Source organism: Hakea prostrata, chromosome 2 (assembly GCF_041222555.1).
Source record: "Hakea prostrata isolate BN-2017 chromosome 2, UWA_Hpros_2, whole genome shotgun sequence".
NCBI lineage: Eukaryota > Viridiplantae > Streptophyta > Magnoliopsida > Proteales > Proteaceae > Hakea > Hakea prostrata.
In genome coordinates this window covers 59,354,366-59,379,077 of record NC_142601.1, presented here as the reverse complement: position 1 = coordinate 59,379,077, position 24,712 = coordinate 59,354,366, and the positions used below count along the sequence as shown (strand labels likewise).

The window sequence follows — 24,712 nt, the reverse complement described above, 5'->3', positions numbered from 1 at the left end:
TTATCTTATTTTCTTTGTAGAATTGTTTTAGCTATTGATTACGACTCGGAAAGCACATGAGATCAGAAGTAGAAAGCTTTTTGTTTTCAGCATATTTGAGTGCCCCAAAAGAAAAAAAAATTTATGTGCAATACCTTGTAGACAAATAATATCACTGCATCCCCTTGCAGACAAAGAATCATATAATCATTCAAAATCTAAAAGAAAATTCTTAAATGGGCTAATGTAGGGTTGTTGAGTGGTAAAGACTCATAATCGTTAGTGAATATGTTATGCGTTCGACCCTTGCGGACAACATATGTAATACCCCTATCTTTATATATAAAACTCTCTTGCTTCAAAAAAAATTCTTACATTGACCCCTTAGAAATTTGAAACTATTACATTCCTTACCCTTAATTTTGTTTTTGTTACTGGGTTCTCAACGAGAAGAGGAACCATGGAGGATGAAGTTCCAAAATAGACAGAAGTCTAATTGTAAGGAGTGTTTGAATTGGTTTTCTTGGTAATGGGCGGGGGGCGGGGTGTTATTTAGTAAATGGATCTCAAAACTGGGTTCCTTTCACTTAAAAGCAGTCATTTAACCTCAACCCTTTGTTTAGGGTATTTCATGTGGCGCATTGTGGTGGTGTGCACAACATAAGATTTTTTTTCATTTGCTTAGTTGACCGTAGGCATAGAGGCGCTCATTGAACCATTCAATGAGATTTTGGCTCAAAACCTTAAAAGCGTTAATCCCCCTCTCCCCCCCCCCCCCCCAAAAAAAAAAATCCTTAATCGGGTTTGCTTAGTTGACGAAGAAGGTTTAGATCCTCTCCATCCAACCTGCCCTTCCACCCATTCACCCTCCCTCATAGGGTCTACCTATGTTAGGGTAGAGCAATGTGGTCATATACTCGCGTGAGTGTGGGTGTAAGTGGAAGGGTAAACCGGGTGGGGAGGATCTCCACTATAAAAAAACGAAAGTGTCATAGCATAAGGCTAATAATTCAAATTTCTTTGGAATGAAGTGAATATTTAAAATGATATACCATATTACTAATTGTCAAAGGCCCTATTTGATTATATGAGTTTGAAGATTTTAAATATCTAGGGATTTCAAATCTATAGAGTAAAATTAACTGTTTGGTTGTTGAATGAAATCAATGGATTCATCCTAAAAAACTATTTGGTCAACATGATTTTTATGAATGCACAAATATTTAGCGTTTTTATAATAGAAGTGAAATCTCTAGATTTTAATGTAAAAATATGAATCTCTAGATTTCATGAATTCATGGATTTCATGACCAAATGGATATAAATCTCGCATTCATGAATTCAAAGATTTCAAATCGTTGGATTCATGTAACCAAACAAGCCCTAAAAGGAATCTATATGTTATACCAATTTGTTATTTGTGAAAGAATATCTGCGACGTGGCAACCACACCGTTAATGTAAATGACTGAAAATAATAATAAAATTATCATGTGCAGAAAAAGAGGAGATTTACCAATTTGTTATTTGTGAAAGAATATCTGCAACATGGCACCCACATCGTCAATGTGAATAAGTATCTTACATCGTCAATGTAAATGAGTATCTTATTATATATATATATATATATTTGTTATTCTTACTTATTTATTAATACTACTTGCTCAACAAAATTGTAATTTAAATTGAAAAATCTAGATGAACCCAGGATATGCGAGTTGAAGTGTTGAAATTTCTTCTGGGTCAAACAACAGCACCTAGTGCGAGGGAAGCTCAATCTAGTTTCACTGAAGAAAACAGGTAATGCACAAACCAAATGGAAGAAAGGAACCCAACGGTGCCAGTTGCCAACATCATCGCTATAACCATCAAAAGTGAGTAGCCAAGGTAAATGGTAACTGAGACAGGGCCGCCCAAACCTCGAAGCTTGAATATGAGGAAGTAGATGGAGTAGAAGAAAATGTAAATGGCAACTGAACCAGAAGCAAAGAAGGATTTCCACCACCACCTCCAGTCCTCCCCACAGAGATGAATGTATGTGGCGACTATGGAAGCTTCAGCGCAGACTACCACAAGGAGAATCATAACGATGAATAAGATTCCAATAGTGTGGTAACCACGGCCGAACCAAACGCCAGACATTAGGAAGAAGAGCTCAATGAAGAGTGTTCCAAATACAAGAGATCCTGTTCCAAGAGCCAACAACCAAGATGGGTATTTCTTAGCTGGGATTTCACGAGGGATCAAATTGGTTCTCCTAACTGGGTATTCAATTTGAGGTGCTTTAACGCCAAGGTAGCCCCCAAAAAGAGTAAGAGGCACAGAGATGCAGAACCAGAGCAAAATCAGAATTAAAAGTTGTGAAAAGGGAATGGCTGTTGTACTGTGGCTGGACAATTGAAGAAAATTTAAAGTGAAGAATATCAGAAAACCAAAACTGGGGAAGAAGAAAGTAGTCTTGAATGAGATCCGAACCCATCCCTTGTAATCGTCACATCCTATCGTCCTCCAAAGGCGTACAGAAACATAGCCACCTGCAATTCCAAGGATCAAATAGAAGAAAAGCATACACATGATGATGATGATGAGAGTGCCAGGATAAGCTGGATGTGTTAATCCCAGGGCAGCAAACAAGAGTGTTAGAGCTCCCGTTCCGAGAATCTGAATCCCAGTTCCAACCATTATACAGAGAAGTCCCCTATGGTTTGGAGCCCTGAAGACATCTCCCACAAGAAGCTTCCACCCAGATAATTCCTCGTTTATCTGCGTCGCCAGAGCTTCCTTGTCGAGCTCCTCATAGCGAGTGAGGTGTCTTCGAACAGTCCTCAAGAAGATCACTAGCACAATACCAGCAAGGAATGTGATCACCGTTCCGTAATTGTGAAACGAGAACCACTGGAATCTGGAACCCTGCGCGAACAGATATGCATCCCATCTCGAAGGCCACTTGATATCGCTCTCAATGAATGAAACTTCGTAGGTGAAGACCAATGGTTGACCTTGCTTAGCAACCATTGCAACCTCTGAGGGATCACATCGAATAGGTGATGGATATTTATCGTACATGTTCATCTTCTTCACCGAATTTTCATTGTGCTGGTAACTGCAGGGAACTACCTCGAACCCAACAACCATGTAACTCGGCACATCTGAACTAGACTTGTTGACTGTGGGAATCATCTCTACAGCATGGCTAGTCTCCATAACTCTTGCCAAATTGGTCTCCTCCCCATAATCGTGAATCTTAACTGTGAATTTCAAATGGTTGTACACATAGTATTCATCTTGAACTCTGATCCCAACAGGGTAACCCCTCCATCGGAGAGGGAAACCGCCTCTCGACCTCATCGCATATCGTAAAGCAGGAAGATCTTCCAGGTTCAGATTTACTTTATACATTTCCTCGATCCTGCTCGTCAATATCTTGAAGTCACCAGGAGATAAAGAATCAGTCTGGCAAAGAAAGATCTCGGTCTCATTGGTATGCATCAGAAACCTGTAAGGTGAAGAATACTCAATTCTATCCCTCATGAGAAATTCACCGAGGTTTCCCTTACTGCTGGCCACGCCCTCCATAGGTTTGCAGAATGGGAGACTGTAATAGCTGATGGGAATCTGAGTGAGTATCGAAGTAAGGGAATTGACTTTCACGAATAATGGGTCACCAACAGTGTATTTGTGAGGATAACTATCCCGAAGGTAAAACCCATTGCAAGATTGAAGAATCAACAAGGAAGATAAGAACCAGAACCAAGGTTGGCAAAAACAGAGCATCTTCCCTCTGTTTTTGAATGGTTCTCGTTTGATATGGAAGTAAACCAAGATGAAGAACCAGGTGGAGGAAACCAATTTAATTCTAGAAAGCTTTTCGAGGAAATACAAACTTAATCCAGCGGCAATAACCGTGATATTAGTACGAGTCCATAAGTGCTTGAGAAGAATGTTTCAGAGGGAAAGGAAGCAGTTGCTACTGACGATGTAAGGTAAAGAAAACACTAGAGAGAGAAAGCATATATATTTTTCCACATACATTCTTTCACAAATTGATAAGTCAACTGTCAAATGGTTTTTCTCAATTTTTATAATTACTTTTTATTTCAGTATGGAAAGAGAGAAACTTTAGGGTATTTACACAAAAAATACCCAATCCATTGATGGTGCTATCTCACATAAACCAATGGATCGTAGTTTTATAGATACAGCAAAATGAGGAAAACCGCTTCAATCCCCAGGAAATATCAATACAAAATAATTTAGTGCTACTTCAATACTTTGAAGACAATATTTGTGCCAACATACCACAAACTAATAATGTTATTTTGATGTGTGCAAGAATATCTAACAAGTGAATAGAAACATGGGTGTATACGCGGGTGGACATATAAGGTTCAACAATTTTGAAAAATTATATACAATGGATGAACTGGAAGCGACACTTTTTGGTCTAAAAATAAGAATTGACAAGACAACACAACACAAGGGCTAAAAATACGAGAGATGTGAAATAATCATCATGCGCTACCATCTTTCTTACCAAAACCGATAGCAAGAACATGGCATCTTAATGTAATCACTAGGTTAATGAATGTTACTAAGACAATACAAACAACTACGAATGACAACTTCCCCTCCCCCAATGCTCCAATTTTGGTTTGTTAATCTAACTATAATAGCATCTACTCATGCAATAGAAACTAATGGATTCCAAACTGATATTTGTAAGCGTTTTTAGTAAGATAATAGATTTTTCTTTCATCCCAAAAAAAAAAAAAAAAAAATAATTTCAAACCCCAAGAAATTTTGAATATTCTAGACTGACTTTTGACCTTGATTGTCAAAGATAACCTGTTTACATTTTACATTTTCTTTTTGTTCGTCATAAGTATAAACTGTATTCTACCAAAAAATATAGATATATATATATATAAACTGTATTATGGGCTATTGGAATGGATATCACAGGTGTCCAATGGACTTGTGGCCAATATGATGATACAATCAAAACCTTTTGGAAGTGAGATTCAACTGTATATGACAGGTTACATTTCACCTCTAAAACTGATTTTTAAATGGTAATGACTTCCATAAATGATGCCAAATACAGCCTAAGAAAGAGGCAAAATCAAATGGTTATAGGCTTATAGCTCTCATAGAATCTCGATATCTGAACTTCTAAACATAAGTATGTTTAATTAGAATTCTAGATCCATGTTCCAAAGGGATAAAATTTAGTTGAGAATAGGAAAAATGATTAGAATGACAGGAAGAAAGCGACACCGCCTCTTCAAATTGAAAAATAGTTCTTATTCGTCTATCATTAGTTTCTTCCAATACCTTAAATATTCTTAACAATCTTAAATATAAAAATGACCATAAAAATGTAAGAATGATCATAAAAGTTTATGAGCGATAAAAATATGAAAGGATATTTTTCCTCTTAACAATCATAAATATAAATGCAATCGATTAAATTATTATAATGTCATTTCATTTGAAAGAAAATGCAATTAAGATTTTTCATTTACACAATAAATGCATGCAGTTACAAAACAGAAGGTAACATGAGAATCACAAGTTAAAAAAATAACAAGCACGATTTTTGGAATTAGTTCAAAAGAATAAGAATTTCGTTAATCCAAATCAGCTAAAGTGGGTACAGTTGTGGACAAATCTCTACCTTTCATTCGAGAAAAAGACCTCACTTAGATGGAGGGATTTTTATTTGCGGCAGCAGCATGCAGCTGCTGCCGACGGCTCAGATTTACCCACATAAACAAAATTACATCAAACGGCTGTAAAAGAGAAACAAAGAGTATATATGTAAATATAAATAGTTATTATTTTATCTAAAAGTTTAAAAGTCTTGAAATTTACAAATCAATCCCTCGAACGGACGGAATCCCTAAATTCCCAAACCCTTTGTGTGCTCCGCCTCTTCATCGTTCCACCACCACCTCCACCTGCAGACTTCGCCAGTACCTTCTTCGATGATGAGCTTTCCATAACAAATAATACTGACCACAAACGAAATCTGAAACGATGAATAGGCCAAAGGGACCTTAAGAAATCTGAAACGATGAACAGGCCAAAGTGATAGAAGCAGGAATCGGGAAATCGACAGCACACGGATTTGATGGAATCAGTGAGGATCGTGGAGGTTGATGATGAAGAAGAAGGAGATGACGAGGTTGAAGTCGTGGTCGAGTTTCGCCATCGTCATCGTTGTTGTGATTGTATGCGACGACACCAACAATCCCTGTGATGATGATGAGTGTGAGCAGCAGGCTTCTCCTGAGGTGGACTGACCGGCACAGCCCCATTGTCCACGGCCTTGTTGTAAGCCTCGTCGACGTTTGAGAAGCGAAGCACACTTCCACTGGGTTCCTCTCCGCCCACTTCCAGGTATCTGTACTTCACCACTTCTTCCATCCGTCTCATGTTGATGTGCCGGCGTGAGGCTATCGTCGTTTGCCCACTCTCCAGCTCTCCCATCTGTTGTATGACTTAACTCATAGTCATATCCAGCCACAAGAGAGAAAGAACATAATTAATCAACCCAGAATTCAGATTTGGCAGGTGAAAAATATATATAAAATAAAAATACCTGTGAGATTCGTCGAGCCGGCGAACTGAGTATTCAAATGCCTTTGCGTAGAACTCCACCGATTTGGCTCGTCTTTCACATAAACCACTGTGTGCGAACTGGAAAGCCAGTCACATTTTTGGATGCCATGAGTGATAGATACACCGGTGTGTTCTAACTTACCTTGCTACCTGCTTCAGAGTATTCCAGGTCTTCTCCGACCTGCGATTTGCGTTGTTTGGATGTTAGACGGCAACGATGAGCAAACGCTTGCGACGAAACTTCGGGTCACGGGTCTGCCGAATGGATGGACATAGGCTTTGTTACTGCTCATTTGGAAGTGGGTATACGAGGGATTCGTTTTGTAAATTAATAAACTTTAAACCTTTAAAGTGTAAAAATAAAAAATAAATATTTACAAATAAATCCTGTCTATTGATTTTCAACCATTCGATCAAAATTTATTAATGTGGGTAAATCTGAATCGTCGGCAGCAGCTCCTGCTGCTGCCGCAAATAAAAATCCGTATGTGATACCCATACCTTACAAAGGGTTCAGATTTCTCCCCACCTATATCCATGTGAGTAGCAAATCTGAAGATTTTGAACCCTCTCAAATATGTTCATATTGAAGAGTATTCTTTTTTTGCCCAAGATTGAAGAGTATTCAAGGGTGCTAAGCAAGGTTTAAAGTATCGGTATTGAGTATCGTATCGGTCAGGTGATTTTACAAGACGTATCGTCTTGTATCGAGTATTGTATCGTTTTGGTTAATGTATTTTAGTATAATTCAATGGAGAGACGTATCGAGATGTATCGCATCAGTTGGATCAAATATGGATACGTATCGATTAGTATCGTATAGTATCCTAAGATACTTTAAACCTTGGTTCTAAGGTGGACAGTATTGATAATGGCTGAACCACTCAAACATGGACCAAACCGACCGTTTCACTATTGTTGTACATGGGGAGCTTTACCATTAATATCGGTTTTGTATTGTTTTCGGTTAAGTTATGGTTTTGTTCTTCATGTTCAATGTGATTTTCAATTAGTCCACTGCAATCAATTTTCCAAATGATTCCCTGTCTTCCAAACCAAACCAAACCGGTTTTAAAGAAATTTGTTGAAGCAATGAGTCCTTAATCAGGTCCAAGAAAACAGATCATTTTGTGGTCATGTGAGCATTGTTTTCAAATAGCTCATCTTTTCTAATCAGCTTGGTGCTCGGTTTCATACCAAAACGTCCGACCCAAAAACATTGTAATTTACCTTTTTTTTTAGAGATTTTTACATGTAAGTCCCTTTAGTGGACCATAAACTAATGTTGGATTTCCTTAGTGCAATATATTATATGTGGGTTTGTATGTGTTAGGGTAGAACAACGTGGATCATACACTCATGGAAAGGTAGACGAGGAAGAGAAGATCGCCACTATAATAAGAATTCAAATTTCTTTGGAATGAAGTGCGATGTATATGCAAATTAGCTTAAATGAACTTCATTTCCAAAAAACCAAAGCTAACCCAACCCCAACTTTTTCAAAGGATCTTTGTTAGTTGCATTCTAGGCTAACATAAATTGTTCATCACTATGGATTTGCATACACAAGGTTTTTTTATTTATGCCAATGAAGGGTGGTCGGTAAGGCCCATACCTCTTAGTGAAGTTGTCGTAAGTTTGACCATTGGAGATGACACATGTAATATCCCGATCCTTTATCTATAAAAGTCTTCTGTTCCCAAAAAAAAAAAAAAACACTATTAATTTGCACAAATTACAATAATACACTATATTATTAAATTATGTTTAGTCATAGTTAGATAATTTTATAACTCCTAAATTGCCCTTAATTTCTTGTGACAGTTCCTCTTAGTAAAATGAAATTATTTTCTTCCTTCTCCACAAATTTTTTCATTAATTCTTTATTTTATGATATAAAATTTAGAATAATTAATTAAAAAATATATATTATTTCTTCTAACTATCTTATAAGAAAGAGACCAACTACTAACTTAGCATAGTTTTAGAATGTCTATACTTTTTAAGATATTACCAAAATTTTATCTTCTTTTTTACTAATACACTCAAAGGAAGCAAACTAGAAATTATCAGCTAGAACAAGTAACAAAGAAATAAATAAAAAAGATAGATCAATCAAAAATGTAAAACAAACCATATCTAAACCGTTTTCATGTTAGTAATCTCCAAAATTTTCCTCATTATTAGACCAGATTCTACAGAATCATCCCTTCTTTTTTTGATACATAAACATGGTTAAAAAACCCAAATCAATTTAAAGAGAGCTGGTCAAATGATCCACCTGAAGGAACCCTTCTATCCCTTTTTAAAATATACAATTAATTAACACAAACTATTAATAATTTTCCATGTTTCAAAATATTTAAATGATATTCCATATTACTAATTGTGGGAAAGAATCTATTTGCTATACCAATTTGTTATTTGTAAAAAAATATTTGCAATATGGCACCCACATCTTCAATGTAAATGACTAAAAATAAAATTATCATGTGCAGAAAAAGAGAAATCTCCCCTCTTAGTGGAAAAGCATTTCTACTTAAGTTATTATTTAAATATACATATTTTTTTTAAAAAAAGATTTGACCCATTTAATTGGTGGTCTGTTTGTCTAAGTAGATTTTTATCCAATCCATTTTCTTGTAAATGTGTGACATGTGTTCTTACATTAAGTCAAAAGATTGAGTTTTTGTTGATAAGATAGACAAAATCTTTTAATTTAATCACAAGCCTTTAATGTGACTTGTGAATATTAGAAATGAATTGAATTAAAATTGTATCCGAGAGAGGGATGGATTATTGAAATAGTAATTTAAAAGGGTAGTGTTGGTATCTTAAGTTGATTTTCTTGTGAATGGATTAATAGTCATTAATTGGGGTTTAGGTATTCATTTCAACCCCTGGATGTAAAACATTTTTCACTATACATCTTAGCAGTTATTTTCTTTATCTCATGAACCCAAGAAATTTAGGATACCTAGCCTGACTTTTGACCTTGACTCTAATCGACTCTATTTTAAGCTTGATTCTAATGATAGTCTAAAAATTATTTGCATTTTACATTGTTTTTTGTTGGTCAGCGGTGTGGTCTGAAGCGGGTGCCACCTCGGAACTCCGCTTTGCCGGTTCGTGGGGTGCTCGCTGCCTTTGTCCGTCCTCTCCTTTGCGTGTGGCCGCGGTTCTGGTTGTGTGGTGGTGCGGCTGTGGGCGTCCTTTCCGGGCGGACTTGTTTGGTTTGGTTCTTGCGGTTCCTCCGCTTTTTCTCGCTCCTTCCGTGCTGTCCTCGCCCGTGGTTCTTCGGGGTCTTTCGGGGGCCGGCGGGCGGCGGCTGGTGCTTTTCTCTTTTTGGGGGGGTTTTCTTGTCTTGGCGTTGGGGAAAGATGAAGATAGAAGTTGACACTTACATAGCTTGTTTGAGGAATTGCCGGAAAATCAGCGATTCCGGTGATTTTTAGCAAATATCAACATCGGTCAAATTAAAATATCGCCAATGCCGAAATGGCGGAAATTTGATGAATTGTTTTTCGATGGTAATAAGTATTGGAGTGTATTATGGGCTATCGATATGGATAGCACAAGTGTCAAATGAACTTGTGGTCAATATGATGATACAGTCAAAAACTTTTCGAGGTCAGATTCAATTGTATATGATAAGTTGCACTTAACCAACCATTGGATTCCTGTAATAATGAAGAAATAACAAAATGACATTAATTTATCAAGAAAAAAAAACTTAAAATTAACTAATACCTTGTATAATAATTATCACTTGATTTCTTTTGGCTGTATTTCAGTATTTGGCATCATTTTTCATTTTTATTAGAAACGTTTTGGGTTGTATTTGGTACCATTTATGGAAGCTATTTCTATTTTAAAAAAATTTTAAAATAGAAAACTGAAAATAAATAGAGACTTTTCTAAATTTTGGTTTTCAAACTATTTTTACTAAGATTTTAAAACCTGACGGGAGATTCTATGAGGATAAATTGTTATTGTCATAATACAAAACCCACATGAGATATTACGAAGATAAAATTGTAAATTTCATAATACAAAATAAGGGAGACAAATAGTGTATGTGTATCAAATAACAATCTAAAAGCTATATTTTCCATTGTGTTTCTCCTCAAGTCTTATGGTCTGCAACTAAGTCAGGGATTTCAAGGATCGCTACTTTAACACCCATTTTGATAGAAACTGTTTCTTATTTTGTGCTGATCGAAACACTACACATCATCTTCAAGAATTACTCTATGCAAAAATACCCAAGAGTAGAAGTCATGCCTACTCCAATGGAAACAACAATTTCATATAAGCAATAATTTGAAAGGTAACAAAAAAAAAAAAAAAAAAAAAAAGAGAGTTCAAAATGGAGAAATTTAATCAAAAGCAAGAGATCTGCATACCTTATGGAAACTCAGTTTTCTTTCTAAACTTGGGGCTGCCATAATGGTGATGGATGGGTCTAAAAGCTTCTTCCTCCAACACCTCACAAATTTTCTTTGTAACGACTAATACCTATCAACCTCTGATAAAGTTTACATTGGATGCAAAAGAGTAGAATTAGGTATTATTCCTGTCACTTCATAAAATCTAAATAAAACCTTAGACGGTGAAATGGTAAGCAAAGAAATGCCGAGATTCAACTGGACATTTTTTTTTTCCTTTCAAGAAATCAAATAGCGATCATCAAAGATGAGAATCATATTTCTTTTTCTAGGATGGGAAGAACATCAACCTCCATGGAATTGTGGGTGGAGTAGTTATGGAGGAAGAACTGCAATCCAATGGTTATAGGCTTTTAGCTCTAACAGAATCTTAATATTTCCAAAAAGTCTTGATATTAAGTTGAAAATGGGAAAATTAGTTGAAAATAGGAAAATTTTAGTTGAAAAGAAAAATTATGAGAACTACAGGAAGAAAACACCACCACCTTTAGATTGATAAATAAGTTCTTACCAGTCTATCATTAGTTTCCTCCAATACCTTAGATATTTTTTAAAATTTGTGAACCATAAAAATATGAAAGGATGTATTTCCTCTTAACCATCTTAAATATAAATGCAATCGATTAAGAATGATCACTAATTATTATAATGTCATTTCATTTGAAAGGAAAATGCAATTAATATTTTTAATTTACCCAACAAAAGCATGCACCTACAAAATAGAGGTAACATGAGAATCACAAGTTAAAAAATAACAAGCACGATTTTCGGAATCAGTTCAAAAGAATAAAATTTTCGATAATCCAAATCAGCTAAAGTATGTACAGGTGTGGATAAATCTCTACCTTTCATAAGAGAAAAGGACCTAACTTAGATGGTATGTGACATTCATACCTTACGTAGGGTTCAGATTTCTCCCCACCTATATCCATGTGAGTAACAAATCTGAACCCTCTCAAACCAGCTTGAAGAAGCAACAACTACATTTCTGAATTTACTCCCATTATGTTCAGATTGAAGAGTATTCAAGGGTGGTTGGTTCTAAGGTGGACAGCACTGGTAATGGCTGAACCACTAAAACATGGAGTCCGGATCAGCTCCCCCGACGGTTTCTGACCACACAAAGCAGTGGGGCCCACGGTGAAAAACACTTTTTGGAAAAACACAAACAAAATTATATTTTACCCGTGGGCCCCACGTTTTGTGTGGTCAGGAACCCGTCTGGGAGCACTCTGTGCTACAAGAGTGCTACCCGACGGGGTGAGGATCCAGATTCTAAAACATGTACCAAACCTACCGTTTCACTATTGATGTACATGGGGGACTTTACCATTAATATCGGTTTTGTATTGTTTTCGGTTAATTTATGGTTTTGTTCTTTCATGTTCAATGTGATTTTCAATTAGTCCAGTGCAATCAATTTTCCAAATGATTCCCTGTTCTCCAAACCAAACTGGTTTTTAAGAAATTGGTTGAAGCAATAAGTCATAAATCAGGTTCAAGAAAAAAACATTTGCAATTGATTTCTTTTAAAAATTAGTAAATGTAATTAATTGTAAATTCAGGAAGTCTATGTGTAATTTGCCCTTTAGGAGTCATTTTTTTTCCTAGTTGTTTTTCTTTTTCCTTTCAAAACACACCTGAACGCCAATGGAAAAAATAATATAATCAATAAGCTGGCAATGGAAAAATAATACTTTCAGAAGAAACACTTCCTGAGCATAATTTTAGCGAATTACGACCCAATAGCTTCGAAATCGAAATCAATGCAGACATCAACGGAATTGAGCAATCAAACATGTTCAAAAGCTTCTGTCTCCCAAGTCCCAACTTCGCTTGTTTGTTACTATTTTCTGCAAGTGGATCAGCGCCAATCGTCACAGCTGCACATCTATGGAGGATGGATTCCACAATTCGATCAACAGGAATGACATTGGAGCAGCAGCTTGTTTCTGAACTTCCTTCCATGGTTTAGTCATCATGTTGGGGATGTTAGGAAACCAATTAGTGCTTCTGCATCACTCAAGTCCTTTTTTTCCCAATGAATTCCACTGTCATAGCATCACATTTCCATCTTAACAAGCAAACAAGGGACTAATTCAAGGGCATATATTGTAGTAGATTTCACAATCCCATGAAAGAGTAGTTGAAGATAATCACCTGTCAGTAAATTTACAATTCACAAACATAGAAATCATTCCCATGAGAGAGAGAGAGAGAGAGAGAGAGAGAGAGAGAGAGAGATACATACATACATACATACCCATCATTTAGCACCTAATCCTAAAGATTTCGGGCGCCTAACTGCAAACACTGGGTTGACAATACCCTGAGAATCTCTTCCCAAGCCCATGCCCTCGACGAATCCCATCCTCGTCATCATCTTTGAACCAAACCCTTTCGTGTGTTTCTCAAATGCTCCTAGCCCCTTTGGGTGTTTCTCAAATGCACCACTTTTATTCGATCCAGCCCCTGAAGCTCCTTTCATAAGTTTCTCAAATGCTCCACTTTGACCCCCTTCAGTTTCTTGGATGGGAGAGAATTCCACACCCAATCCTAGTGACTTCGGCCGTTTAATAGCTTCTATGGGCTCCACCATTCCTTGTCCATCCTTTCCTAACCCTCCCCCTTCCACAAATCCCATCTTCGCCATCATCTTTGATCCAAATCCCTTCGTGTGTAGCTCGAAAGCACCTAGTTCTGAAGAGCTTGTTGTGGGCTTTATTTCAGAAGCGCTCCTCATATTTGCATCGGAAGTGATTATCTCTACATTATCAGCTTGCATCACACCACTTGAGACGAATGACAAAGGTTGATTAGCATAAGGTATACTGTTCCTCCCATCATGTTTCTTCCCACTTATCTCGATTTTGCCATGATGCTTAGTTGAGTTCTTCGACTGCTTGCTTCGGGCAGATTGGTGTGGTTCTGAAATATGCAGACCCCTCAGTTTTGAGGTAGCCTTGGCTCTTCTTTTCTGATTCAGAGCTTTCTCTTTAGGTCCCACATTGACCACAAAATCTGCACGCTCGTCACCAGGTCGCACCAGCTGGAGTTGATAATTCAAAGACGATTCAACAACATTAATATCTAAAATTTTGTTTGAGTGAAAACTATTATACTACTAATGTAGCTCCCCAAAACCCAAGTTGACACAACTTAGCTAGATTATGAACTGAAATTTTCCACCACACCAAAGACAATCCAGTGTGCTGATAAGTACTAAATAAGTTTTGCTATTATTAACCTGAAATAGGGTAAGGGATTGAACTGGGAAGCAGATTTGCAATCACAAAATCATACCTTCTCTAAGCGTTGTTGATCAGTTGAAGACGGCATGCATGTATGTGCAGTTCGTGTCACTGTAACAAACCTGGCAGTAGAATAATATCTTCAATCAGTCTTGGACATAATTATGCTAGATCACTGTTGGAAAAAAAAATTCTCTTCAAGCCCATGAATCATGAACTACTCTCAAACACTTTACCAACCAGAAGATGCATCAGCAATTCATTCAGACATAAATGGGAAATTCAATATGCAAAAGAACTAGGAATTTGCTTTTGATTATGCATTACAACAACATGAACAACTCAGCGTTACCCCAACTAAATGGAGTCGGCTACACAGAATGTTGCATTTCAATCAGCTCTATTTGATGTCATACTTGATCCAAAGCCAAAGCCATGCATATACATTCGCACTTCTCCTAAGGTAACTTTGATCTGCTTTTTATCATGCATTATTTTCTTCAATTTGTGTTCTATTTTTACATTTTACATTTTTTAAAGCAGGGAGTTTTCTCTTCCCCCCCCCCCCCCCCCCCAAAAAAAAAAACCAGGGGGAATTGTGGGGAAGGATATACAGTAAGAAAGTTAAACAGGCTATTAGGTCCTTTTGACTAGTTGAGGACACTGATATCCTTCTATTTGTTTGCTACAACAATTCCTGCTTATGTTTCATATATGAATGATGCAGATAACATATTCTAATGAGTACCAAGAGACAGAAGACCTGGAATCAGTAACTTAGTAACTCAGTGATGCTGTTGAGTTAATTCAATAATTTCAGTCCATCTTTCAACCTGTTCAGCTGGTTCCATTCCTTGTTTCTGGTCCAGCCATAAACCAAATAATTGGAAGGCTTTTAATAACCTAGTCTCTTTCTAGTTCCTACTTACTAGCAGGAATCTGGACCGCTGATATATTATTACAAAAGTTTGTTTAATTAAGGAATTTCAAACAGCCGAAGGTAGAAATTTATGATGATTAAAGAATCTACTTTGCTTCTAATTCTGTTTTACTTCTGTTCTCAAGAGTTTGATGCCACAATTTCTATTTGCCAAATTAAGTGGAATTTTAGCAACATCCCATGGGACTTAGATGCTGCCTGGTGAGATAGTTTTCTCCTTGATACCTTCTTTGCATCATCTTCTGATCACAATCCTGCAAATCGGTCAGATTCTTAACCAGATTCCTTGCACGTAACACTTTTTGTTTCCCTTTCCATTTAGTATATTTTAAAAATATTCGAGCTGGGGATTGTTTCCCAATTCCTTACTTTTCCCCTAATTGAAAATGATATATAAAATGATATAAACTTTTTCTTTTTGGGGTTTCTGCCCATGTTTCCCCCTGGTCTCTCTTTTGTTTTGTAGTCTGCCGTAGTTGTGGTGCCTTTCTGCGTTTTTTCTTTGAATAGTAGACTGAATCTGATAGATTTCTATCATATCTGACTGAAGTTCTTTTAAGTGACATATTCTACAAAAGCACCTCTTATACTTCCAGTTTCCTATTTTTGAATAGAGCCCTGATCCCAAAACTGTTTGATTTCCTCAAATTTTGAACTCAGTTTTCGGTTCAACATACACATCCAGGAATTGCATGTGATAGTTTTCATATCAGATTACATATTCAGGAATCACATATGGTACTACCACATTGACTTCACATTCAAAACAGGCCTTCTCATCAAGTCATCTCGGTTTCATTCTCAAGCAACTACCTGAATCTTCCGTCGAATTTTGAATTCAAGTCCTAATTTGAGACTTAATCTGTGATTTTTGCTGGTTGATCAAAATTATTTTGAAGTTAAGTACTAGTGTTCCCTACACCTGTTATATTCGAATTACTACCTTAAGATCATTCCAACTCCACAAACATCAATTCTCAGTTTCAAGTGGAAACTACTATATAACTTGAAATCTAACCGTTAGGTTTATTTATTTTCTTTCTTTTTTTTGAAGGGGGGGGTTACCATAGATCTAAACTGCACCAGATGGGGGGAGAGAGGGGTTGGCGCTGATACCAGATCTTGTTTGTCTGTATACATTGACAAATAACTCTTCACTGCAGCATTCACTCAAAAACCCTATATCCTTTGGCTTCTGGAAACCAGTCCCGAAATACACTGATATTAAACAAAACAGAGCGAGGGAAAGGGAGGAGGAAAAAAAAAACTCCTACATCGTGTCATGTCACAACAAATGAGTAATAAATATTAATACAATCATACATCAAGAACAGTATGTCTTGGTAATAAGTTCATAGGCATTTTTGCTTTTATTTTTCTTTTTAAATGCAATACACTCGATTATAAGACCAAAAAACTGGATCTTACACTTATGGCCATTCCAAATAGCATGCATGAGGAGGTTGAATCGTTTCAGAAGGATTTTTTAAGTTTTGATTCCAAGCCAGTTTAATACCTCCTCTAGTGCTAGTTAAGGGGGAGGGAAGATGTAAACCAGGAGGCTTGAACTCAAGACCTTCTGGTCACACTGGGCTTATACACCCCCACAAGCCACAAAGCGCACTAGGCACTTGTTCACACGGTTCAGTACCACTTTATTTATATTTTATAGTCTTATTATTGGTAAAGTGGTGGTTTGAGTTGTATTCAGGTTGGGCCAAATTCAATCATAGAATTAAAACTCTTGACAGTCCTGTAAGCATATGAACCCTAGACTCTGGCATTACATATTGATATGAATAAAGTAGAATTCCCTCCAATGGTTTTAGCTGCTGCTATGAACTACAGGCATGGCCGAAAAGTATCTTTCTTATCTTCTTCCTTCTTTTCTGTTGTTTTTTCCCCCCATCTCATTTCCTTTATCACTACAGGTAATAAGCCTCATAATAAAAGCAGAGAACATACCATTGTGGACGTGTGTGTGTGTGTGTAAAGTGAAAAGGCAGGATGAAAACTGCAACCCAGTTTATACCTTTTCTTGCCAGAGCCTTGGCAACCACTCTGTAACCGATAAATTGATGCTAGCCGCCTTACCTGATATGCAACAGAAACCTATATAAGATTTATAGACCTGATAAAAAGAATAGTTTGGACCCAAAAAAGGGCTACAATCAAATGGAGAGTTAAAGCACCATCATAGATAAATGGTGTTCCAGGGGAGGAGCAATTTTCCCCCCCGTGTGTGTGTGTGTGTGTGCTGGGGGGGGGGGGGGGGAGATGCTTAGATTAATAAAATGCCAAAGTTAAAAAGATAACAAAAAACATTTCAAGGTTTCCAATGCGGTGGGTGCAAACATAAACATAAAATTGCACCAAGTTTCATTTCTGGAATTCTACTGAACTCAGAACAGAAGGTGATGGCAAGTACCCAAGCATAAAGCATTACATTAAACTAATAAGAAAAAGATGCCATTATTGGGTACCAACTACCAAAATAATTAGAAAACCATCCAACACATAACATTAAAAAGCCCATGTGTGGAATAAAAATATAATTTATTTGTAGCTTGAGCTCTGAAGGATCCTTGTGTTCACTATCATATTTAAAAGATATTATGGGTCATTAAGAATGGACATGTATTCACACATCAAGACCAAGACATAGTCAATCCAACTAAGGATCCAAGTCTGGCTTGCTATGAGTTCCTCAGAGGTAAATCAGTTTCAACTTGGTGGGAAACAATGAGAAACATTAAATAAATATAAGAACATAACCAAGCTCTAGAAAATAAAAGATTAAAAAATAAGGTGTACCATGGGCATTTTGCTTCAGTGCAGCCGTACACCCATCTTGAATCTGAGTCGTTTAATTCAATGGCTCACATGTTGGATGGGTGTACGGCTGCCCATCCAGCCATTGGCTGCAGTTGCAGCAGCTGCACCCAAGCAAAGCCCATACCATGGACACATATATAAGCAACAGGAATAGGGATGTACTCAAATCTATTTCTATGACCAAAATATGAAACGATAAACAAAACTAGTAAGTGCATAAAAGGTTAATGCCATATACCAAACAGCATGCATTAAAAATTACTTATAGACATATAAGAGCTGTTGCAAAATCCAAACAAAGATACTGTGATACCCCTAAAGCCAAATGAATGGCATTAATCAGATTTCAATACCTGCGAACAATCACGAGAATGCATTGGGTGAAAGGATAATATATCAACTTCATCCAAGACCATCTGCCTCAGTTCCTGCAAGTTAAGAATCATAGCTTTGTTGACTTTCTGGATAATATACACAACTGTATACACCTGAACTGTTCACTCTACAGCAGAAAAAAAAACTATAAATTGCAGCTGCCCAATCAATAGAAGAACAAACGTAAATCTAGACCACAACTCCCACAATTAGCATCAAGGTGATAGCTAATATTATTTGGGAAAAGGAGGCCTGTAAGGAATTAGTGATGCATCCACAGTCTGAGTCACTTTGTTAATGTCTTCTCACGCCCCCACTAAAATAGCAAATTTTGCAGACAGTGAGAGGAAGTCCATCTAATGCAGTTTCAGTTAAACACTAGGCCTGTATTGATAGTATTTGGTTCTGGGCTTTTGCTGAAATGTTTTTGTATGTACTGGACGACAGACGTCACGGACCTCGGTGCAATGGTAAAATTGCACCATTTTGACCTGATGGTTGCTAGCTCAAATCAGGAAACAAATCTTTGTAAGCGGGGATAAAAGACATGTACGTTATGACCCTTCCTAGACCCCTTAACAGTGGAAGCCTTGTTGTATGGAGTGGGCCCCTTTTTTAATATTCTATAATGGACTCAATTAAGTAATTAGTAACTGTAGAGATGCCAACCCGTAAGCAATTAGTTAAGAAGTTACCTTGTTATATAAGGTTATCCTGTCATGGATATAGTTGAAGGAGATATAATTAGTTTGAGATATATTAGGACTCGTTCGAAGAGTTTCTTTTTCAGTTTTGAAGTAAATTATTATTTACTAAATCAGCTGTATTAGGACACCGAATTAGCATGCGGCTGAGGGATTAGATTTGGTTCAAATTGTATTGTTTTGATTTTGTTGATGACAGTGTTTAGATGGATTTACCCCAAAAGAAAAAAGTGTTCAGATGGACAAGACAAAAGCAAAGATTGACAACAGGTTAAGATATGGAGATCAACATTGGATCAAAAAGTCTTAAACCAAGTAGAACAAAGACGAGAATATGATCTTCAATGCTAGTTGCAAGCCCAAAGTAGGACAGCTAATGAGAGGGTGAACACTGACATGAGGTAGATTCCTCAGTGGATCACTCTAGATAGCCAGGCTCAAAGTAAAGGCAGCAATATAGCAGATGATGTGGCTCACTTGATTAATACAGGATAGATGAAACAATTGGCATATACCTTTAAAGCAGCTTAAACGAAATATTGTAGGACTGGCATATATCTCCTGTGTGGTGCACCAACATAATGTTGGGCAGCTAAGAAATGTCATACAAATAAGTTAAGTGCAGCAGAGATGTGGACAATAAGGTAGATGTGCAGCAAGACTAGGATGGACAAAGTAAAGAATGCACATGTTCAAGATGAACCACACGGGGGTGAGCATGTACAACAGAACCCTAAAGATGCACCACCACAGAGGAGTGATTTGAGTCAGATTGAAGGTACTAAAAAAGCAAGGAGCTGGCATCAAATAACCATAGGAGAAGTGATAAGGAAAGACATGCACCACCAAGGCCTCATTTCACTTATGTTGTCAATATAAATGACTGGACAACAAGGATCCAGGTTGCCGACCCAATTTAATCAAACAAAGAACCATAAGACTACATTGTTGTTGTTGAACCATAGAATCCAAGAAGTTGATCCTAGGTTGAATCACATGAGTAAACTTTGGGCAAACATAAAAAATTCCTAGTTTTTACTGAACATTAACTGATTGCTCCATCATCTACCGGATATAGAGATTATGGGGGAAGCAGAATAGAGTAGAGATGATGATTGGGAACTCAAATTGTTAAATAAATAAGTAAAATCAGTACACACTGAGGGCGTATTTGGCAATGCTTCTAGCTCTTGTTTCTGGCATTTTTCCACAATAGTGGAACCAAAAAGCGGAATCTTCCATTTGGATATATCATTCTGTCTTTGTGTGCCAAGAAACAAAGTGGTCCATTCTTTGTGCCAAAACAAGACTTGGAAACACTGAACCTCATTTTATCAATCTTCAAAACAACATTTTTTCTTCTTTAAATAAAAAAGGGCTCCAAGTAAAACATTTTTCCTCCAAACTTCCACCAAAGGCTCAAACGAAGAAGAGAGAAGGGCGAATGGCTACCACTCTCCATCAACTTCCTCCTCCAACTTTACCTCTAGAAACAAATTCAGAACAGGTTTACCAGACACCATTTTATGGCTCAAAATATTTTTTTAGCAAAAGCAAAACCAGATGTTTCAGATGAAAAACATTTCTTAGAGAACAGGAGTGTTCCAAACATAACCTAATTGAAAAAGAACCCTAGGTAAACTTCTTGGTTTACAACACCTATGGATATAATCATATATTCTCCTTTACATAAGTAATGCAATACAATAACACAATAGGTCACAGCTGCAAAGAAATGGAAAACAAAACAACAAATTGTTTAGCAAAATGGTTAAAAGAAAAAAATCCCAAGCGCAAAAAAGAAGAATTAAATGTATTAATTTATGAATCAAGCATTATGATACGTATATAAATATGAAAAAAGAAACTTTAGAATAGCTGAAGTACAATCACTTCACCATATTTATTTGCTCCAAATCAACACCACGGCGCAGCATTCTCTCATGACGCTTCACAGCAATCATTTCTTTTCGATGTTTCTTTTTTGCACCTGAATGAAAGTAATTCAACTATAAATCACAAAAAGAACCAATAAATTGGAGCTCTCGGACAATAAATACAACCAGAACAAAGACGTCATGCAAAACTAACTGTGCATAACTTGAAAATAGGAAACTAAAAGCAAGCCAAGCAACTGCCCTGGCAAGGCAATCACTTAGCACCCCAGCACTGGGGAAACTGGGGCAGCGATGGTGCGGAAAAAAAGCCCACTTATAATCACGCCCACAAGTGTTGCCTACAACCCCAATTTGAGGCACAGGAAGGTGCAGTATCTTCGAGTCAAATTGCAAGCAAAAATGAAGCTTCTAACACGGCCAAATCACCCTTTCATACAACCTAAAAAACCAACGGTCAGTGTTTTGCCACATCTTTGCCTAATTAATATTAGGCCAAATTGTATTCTAGGTGGGCAATATGCGACTACTCTAGTTACACAAAATGCCAAGTCACAGTTGGGAGAATTATTTACCTGGGATGCTTCTAGAATTCTTACTCTTGCGAGTCTCACGGGGCCAAGACTGAGGAAACCGAACAGCATGCATCTTATTAACAGACGCCATTCTGGCATCCTTCAGATAAATGGCATCATCTAAAATCATCGACTGATCATTCATGGAGGATTTGAACCTGCCATGTCCTATTTGAGTCTTCTTCTTTGATTTTGTCTTCTTCACACCATATGTCATGGATGCCTTCGTCAAAGCGGCACCTTCAAACTCTTCTAAAACATCATCACTGTTACTGCTTGAAGAATCATCTTCATCCGAGTCATTCGAATCCTGCTTCAACGACCACTTAGTGTCCACTGATTCTAAACTCCCACCAATTCCTTCTAAATAATCCTCGGCAACCTCGTCATCGATTTCAGAATCATCATCAGAGAACACTTCGTCCATGCTACCGTATTTAGATGATCCATCTGAATCGCTCGACTGTGAACACTCGGAACTACTCCCATCAGCTGAATCAGATGAAGCTTCATCTTCATTATGCACAAAACCATCACTTTCCTCATCAGAAATGTCCTCTGTATATAGTTTGAGACCTCCAATTGAAATAAATCCTGAATTCTTCCGGGAATGTAATTTCCCAACAGAAATTTCACCCTTCAAAGAAGACCCCTCTTGACAGCTGGTAGTCTCAGCATTCACTTCCTTGTCCGTAGAAGATAAATTGAACCCCAATCCCTCTCTCTCTTCCTCCTTCGCGGAAGATGATCCAATTCCACTTGGGGTCGTTTCTATCTCATCGCAGTAGCCCAAACCTCTGTGACAGCTCTCGCCCAGAACAAAACTCGAACCGTATTCATACTTAAAATCCCCACTATTTAAGGCGTTAGCATCAGGTGTTTGGTCCACATAAGCAACAATTTGGTGCTCCTTGGAATCAACCAGAACAATCGGCTGCGACTCCTCCACTTCAATACCTTTCAGTTTGCCTCCGGTGGAAGACTCCGAAACTAAAAGCTCCTAAAACAAATACACCAACAACCCCAAAAGCAAATAAGAACCATACGGAATCCCCTCCCAAGTTACAAATTTCCAGACTCGATACTTCAATTGATGGAATTTTTTCTATTTAGCCATAAACACTGAATCAAGAAAGAAAAGGGAATTTTAACTCTAAATAAAGCATACCTTACTCTTAGTGACCGGATAATTATATCCAAAAGGATTCCCAGTACGATTCTGAGATCTACTACCATTTGAAGAAAGCCCTTTCGGCCTATCGAGTTTCTCAGATTTCGACACAGATTTTCCATTCTCTTTCGCGGATTTCCCTGCATTTTCGACAGATAAAGAAAATAAACAAGAAGATAACAACACAAATGGAGAGAAACCTCCCAAAAATCTTTTAGAAAATATCACCTCGAATTGGAATCGGCGAAGTAGAATCGTTCTGCCAATCTGACAAGAGGCCACCATCGATGAAGAGAGCTTTACCAGAGCGAGCTCCACCTCTGTTCTTTCCGAAACTCTTCTTTCCTCTACCCATGGCGTAACTAGGTGTAGTAATGAAGCTTGATTTTAACTTACGAACTCTGAAGTTCCATCGTTCCCCCCAAGAAACTGCAGATCAATCTATATACTTAGCTTCGGGACAGACGCAAAAAAGTGAAAAAACAAAGATGATTTTTTTTTTTTTTTCCTTTTCTTAAGAGACGGAGATAGCCGTATCTTCCATTTGGCTTCTTCAAAGAAGGAAAAAAAAATATTCTCTTTCATTTGGCACACAACCACCCGAATATACCCTCGATGCCGTTACGTGTCATGGAGCACCGCTCCGAAGGAAGGAGAAGTTCTTATTGAAGAATTGTATAAAATACCCATGCGTGAAACAATACAATTCTTCCCTATTTTTAATCTTAAAAATTTTCATTTACTAAAAAATCTTATATTTCAGGATCCATACAAAAGAAATTTCTTAAATTTCAATAAAAGAAACATATGAAATTTAGATTGTAAACGAAGATCAAGAAAATAAGAACTCAAGGAATTACCAAAAAAAAAAAAATAAGAACTCAAGGAGAGAACGATTATAATTTGAAGTATTTTTTTTATTTATAAAGGGAAGGGAATATTACATATAACATCAGAGAGATAGTCAATCCATTACTTCTTCGCTAAAAGTGTTGATCATTATCAATTGCAATTCTCATATGATGTCGATCATGTTTTTTTTTTTTTTTTTTAATTAATCTTTATGGACAAAATGTTAATAAACCTTAAGAACCTCTATAGTCGTTTACCACAAGTAGAGTATCCTTTGTAGCTCGTCTAATTTCCCTCTTCTTCAAGGTATTTTTATCCATGGTACTTAAGGATCTTAAGAGATTTCTTGTTATTCACATCATTTGCTTTCATATTTATGAGAAATCCTCTTAGGTTTCTTGTGAGGCACTCTCTACTTTCAAGAGTAAAAGATAACATTATATTTATGCCCCTTCATCACACAATTGAGGAGAAACCCACTTTGCAAGTATTTGGAGGTAAACCCTTTGTAAACATGAGCATAGGAGATTTAAAGATAATACTATCCTCTACGCTTGAGAATAGTGAATCTCAACACATTTTTTGAAGTTGTTGCTTCTCCTCACAATGACACATTTGATAACTCATCAAGTATTTATGTTTGGAAAAACACCAAAAACAGTTCTAAGTACTTTTAAAGGCCAAAAAAAGTTTTTTTAAATATTTAATAAAATTGCTTATAGAAGTAGATTCTAGAAGCAATTCCATAGGCGTTTGATAAAATTGTCTCTTCAAACACATATAAATTGTAATAAAATTTGTTATTATTAATTTTTTATATTTATAATATTTATTTTTATAAATACTCCTTTTAAAACTATTTCCCTCAAACTCTACTTGTTGTGAGACTGTTTCATGAAGCAAAAAAATTCATAAATTTCAATATATGTTGCAAAAATCATGCGAATCAAAACAGTTTTCAACAGATTTTTCTGCTTCTCTAAGCAGCAAACACCAAATCAATTTTTCTGTGGATTAACAAACAGGTCCCAAAAACTCCCTCTTCAAATAAGATTGACCAACCA

At 36.8% G+C, this 24,712-nt stretch overlaps 1 protein-coding gene and 1 pseudogene across 2 annotated transcripts; both read right to left on the bottom strand.

Moving 5' to 3' along the window:
- Nucleotides 1-1,643: 1,643 nt before the first annotated feature.
- LOC149025324 (transmembrane 9 superfamily member 11 pseudogene) lies at nt 1,644-3,921 on the bottom strand (annotated as a pseudogene).
- Nucleotides 3,922-12,702: 8,781 nt separating this feature from the next.
- Nucleotides 12,703-23,242, bottom strand: LOC149025323 (D111/G-patch domain-containing protein). Of its 2 annotated transcripts, XM_089145546.1 has the most exons (9): nt 23,025-23,242; nt 22,794-22,936; nt 21,626-22,625; nt 21,054-21,145; nt 18,430-18,504; nt 17,274-17,335; nt 14,354-14,423; nt 13,314-14,099; nt 12,703-13,210 (listed from the first exon to the last, which is right to left on the bottom strand). In XM_089145546.1, exons 1-8 carry the CDS (start codon nt 23,149-23,151, stop codon nt 13,317-13,319), a joined length of 2,352 nt encoding a protein of 783 aa, XP_089001672.1. In that variant the 5' UTR covers nt 23,152-23,242; the 3' UTR covers nt 12,703-13,210; nt 13,314-13,316. The 2 variants fall into 2 exon arrangements, with proteins under 2 accessions (XP_089001672.1, XP_089001671.1); XM_089145545.1 differs by having other exon boundaries at nt 12,703-14,099.
- Between the last annotated feature and the right edge of the window lie 1,470 nt (nt 23,243-24,712).

What these genes read in the sequence shown, in the direction of transcription:
- LOC149025323 (XM_089145545.1), bottom strand. Translation starts at nt 23,151, where the DNA reads ATGGGTAGAGGAAAGAAGAGTTTCGGAAAGAACAGAGGTGGAGCTCGC. An exon ending in GAATTCTAGAAGCATCCCAG is followed by an intron (nt 21,146 to 21,625) that starts GTAAATAATTCT and finishes ACTTTCATTCAG; the next exon opens with GTGCAAAAAAGAAACATCGA. An exon ending in CAAGGCTCTGGCAAGAAAAG is followed by an intron (nt 14,424 to 17,273) that starts GTATAAACTGGG and finishes TTCTACTGCCAG; the next exon opens with GTTTGTTACAGTGACACGAA.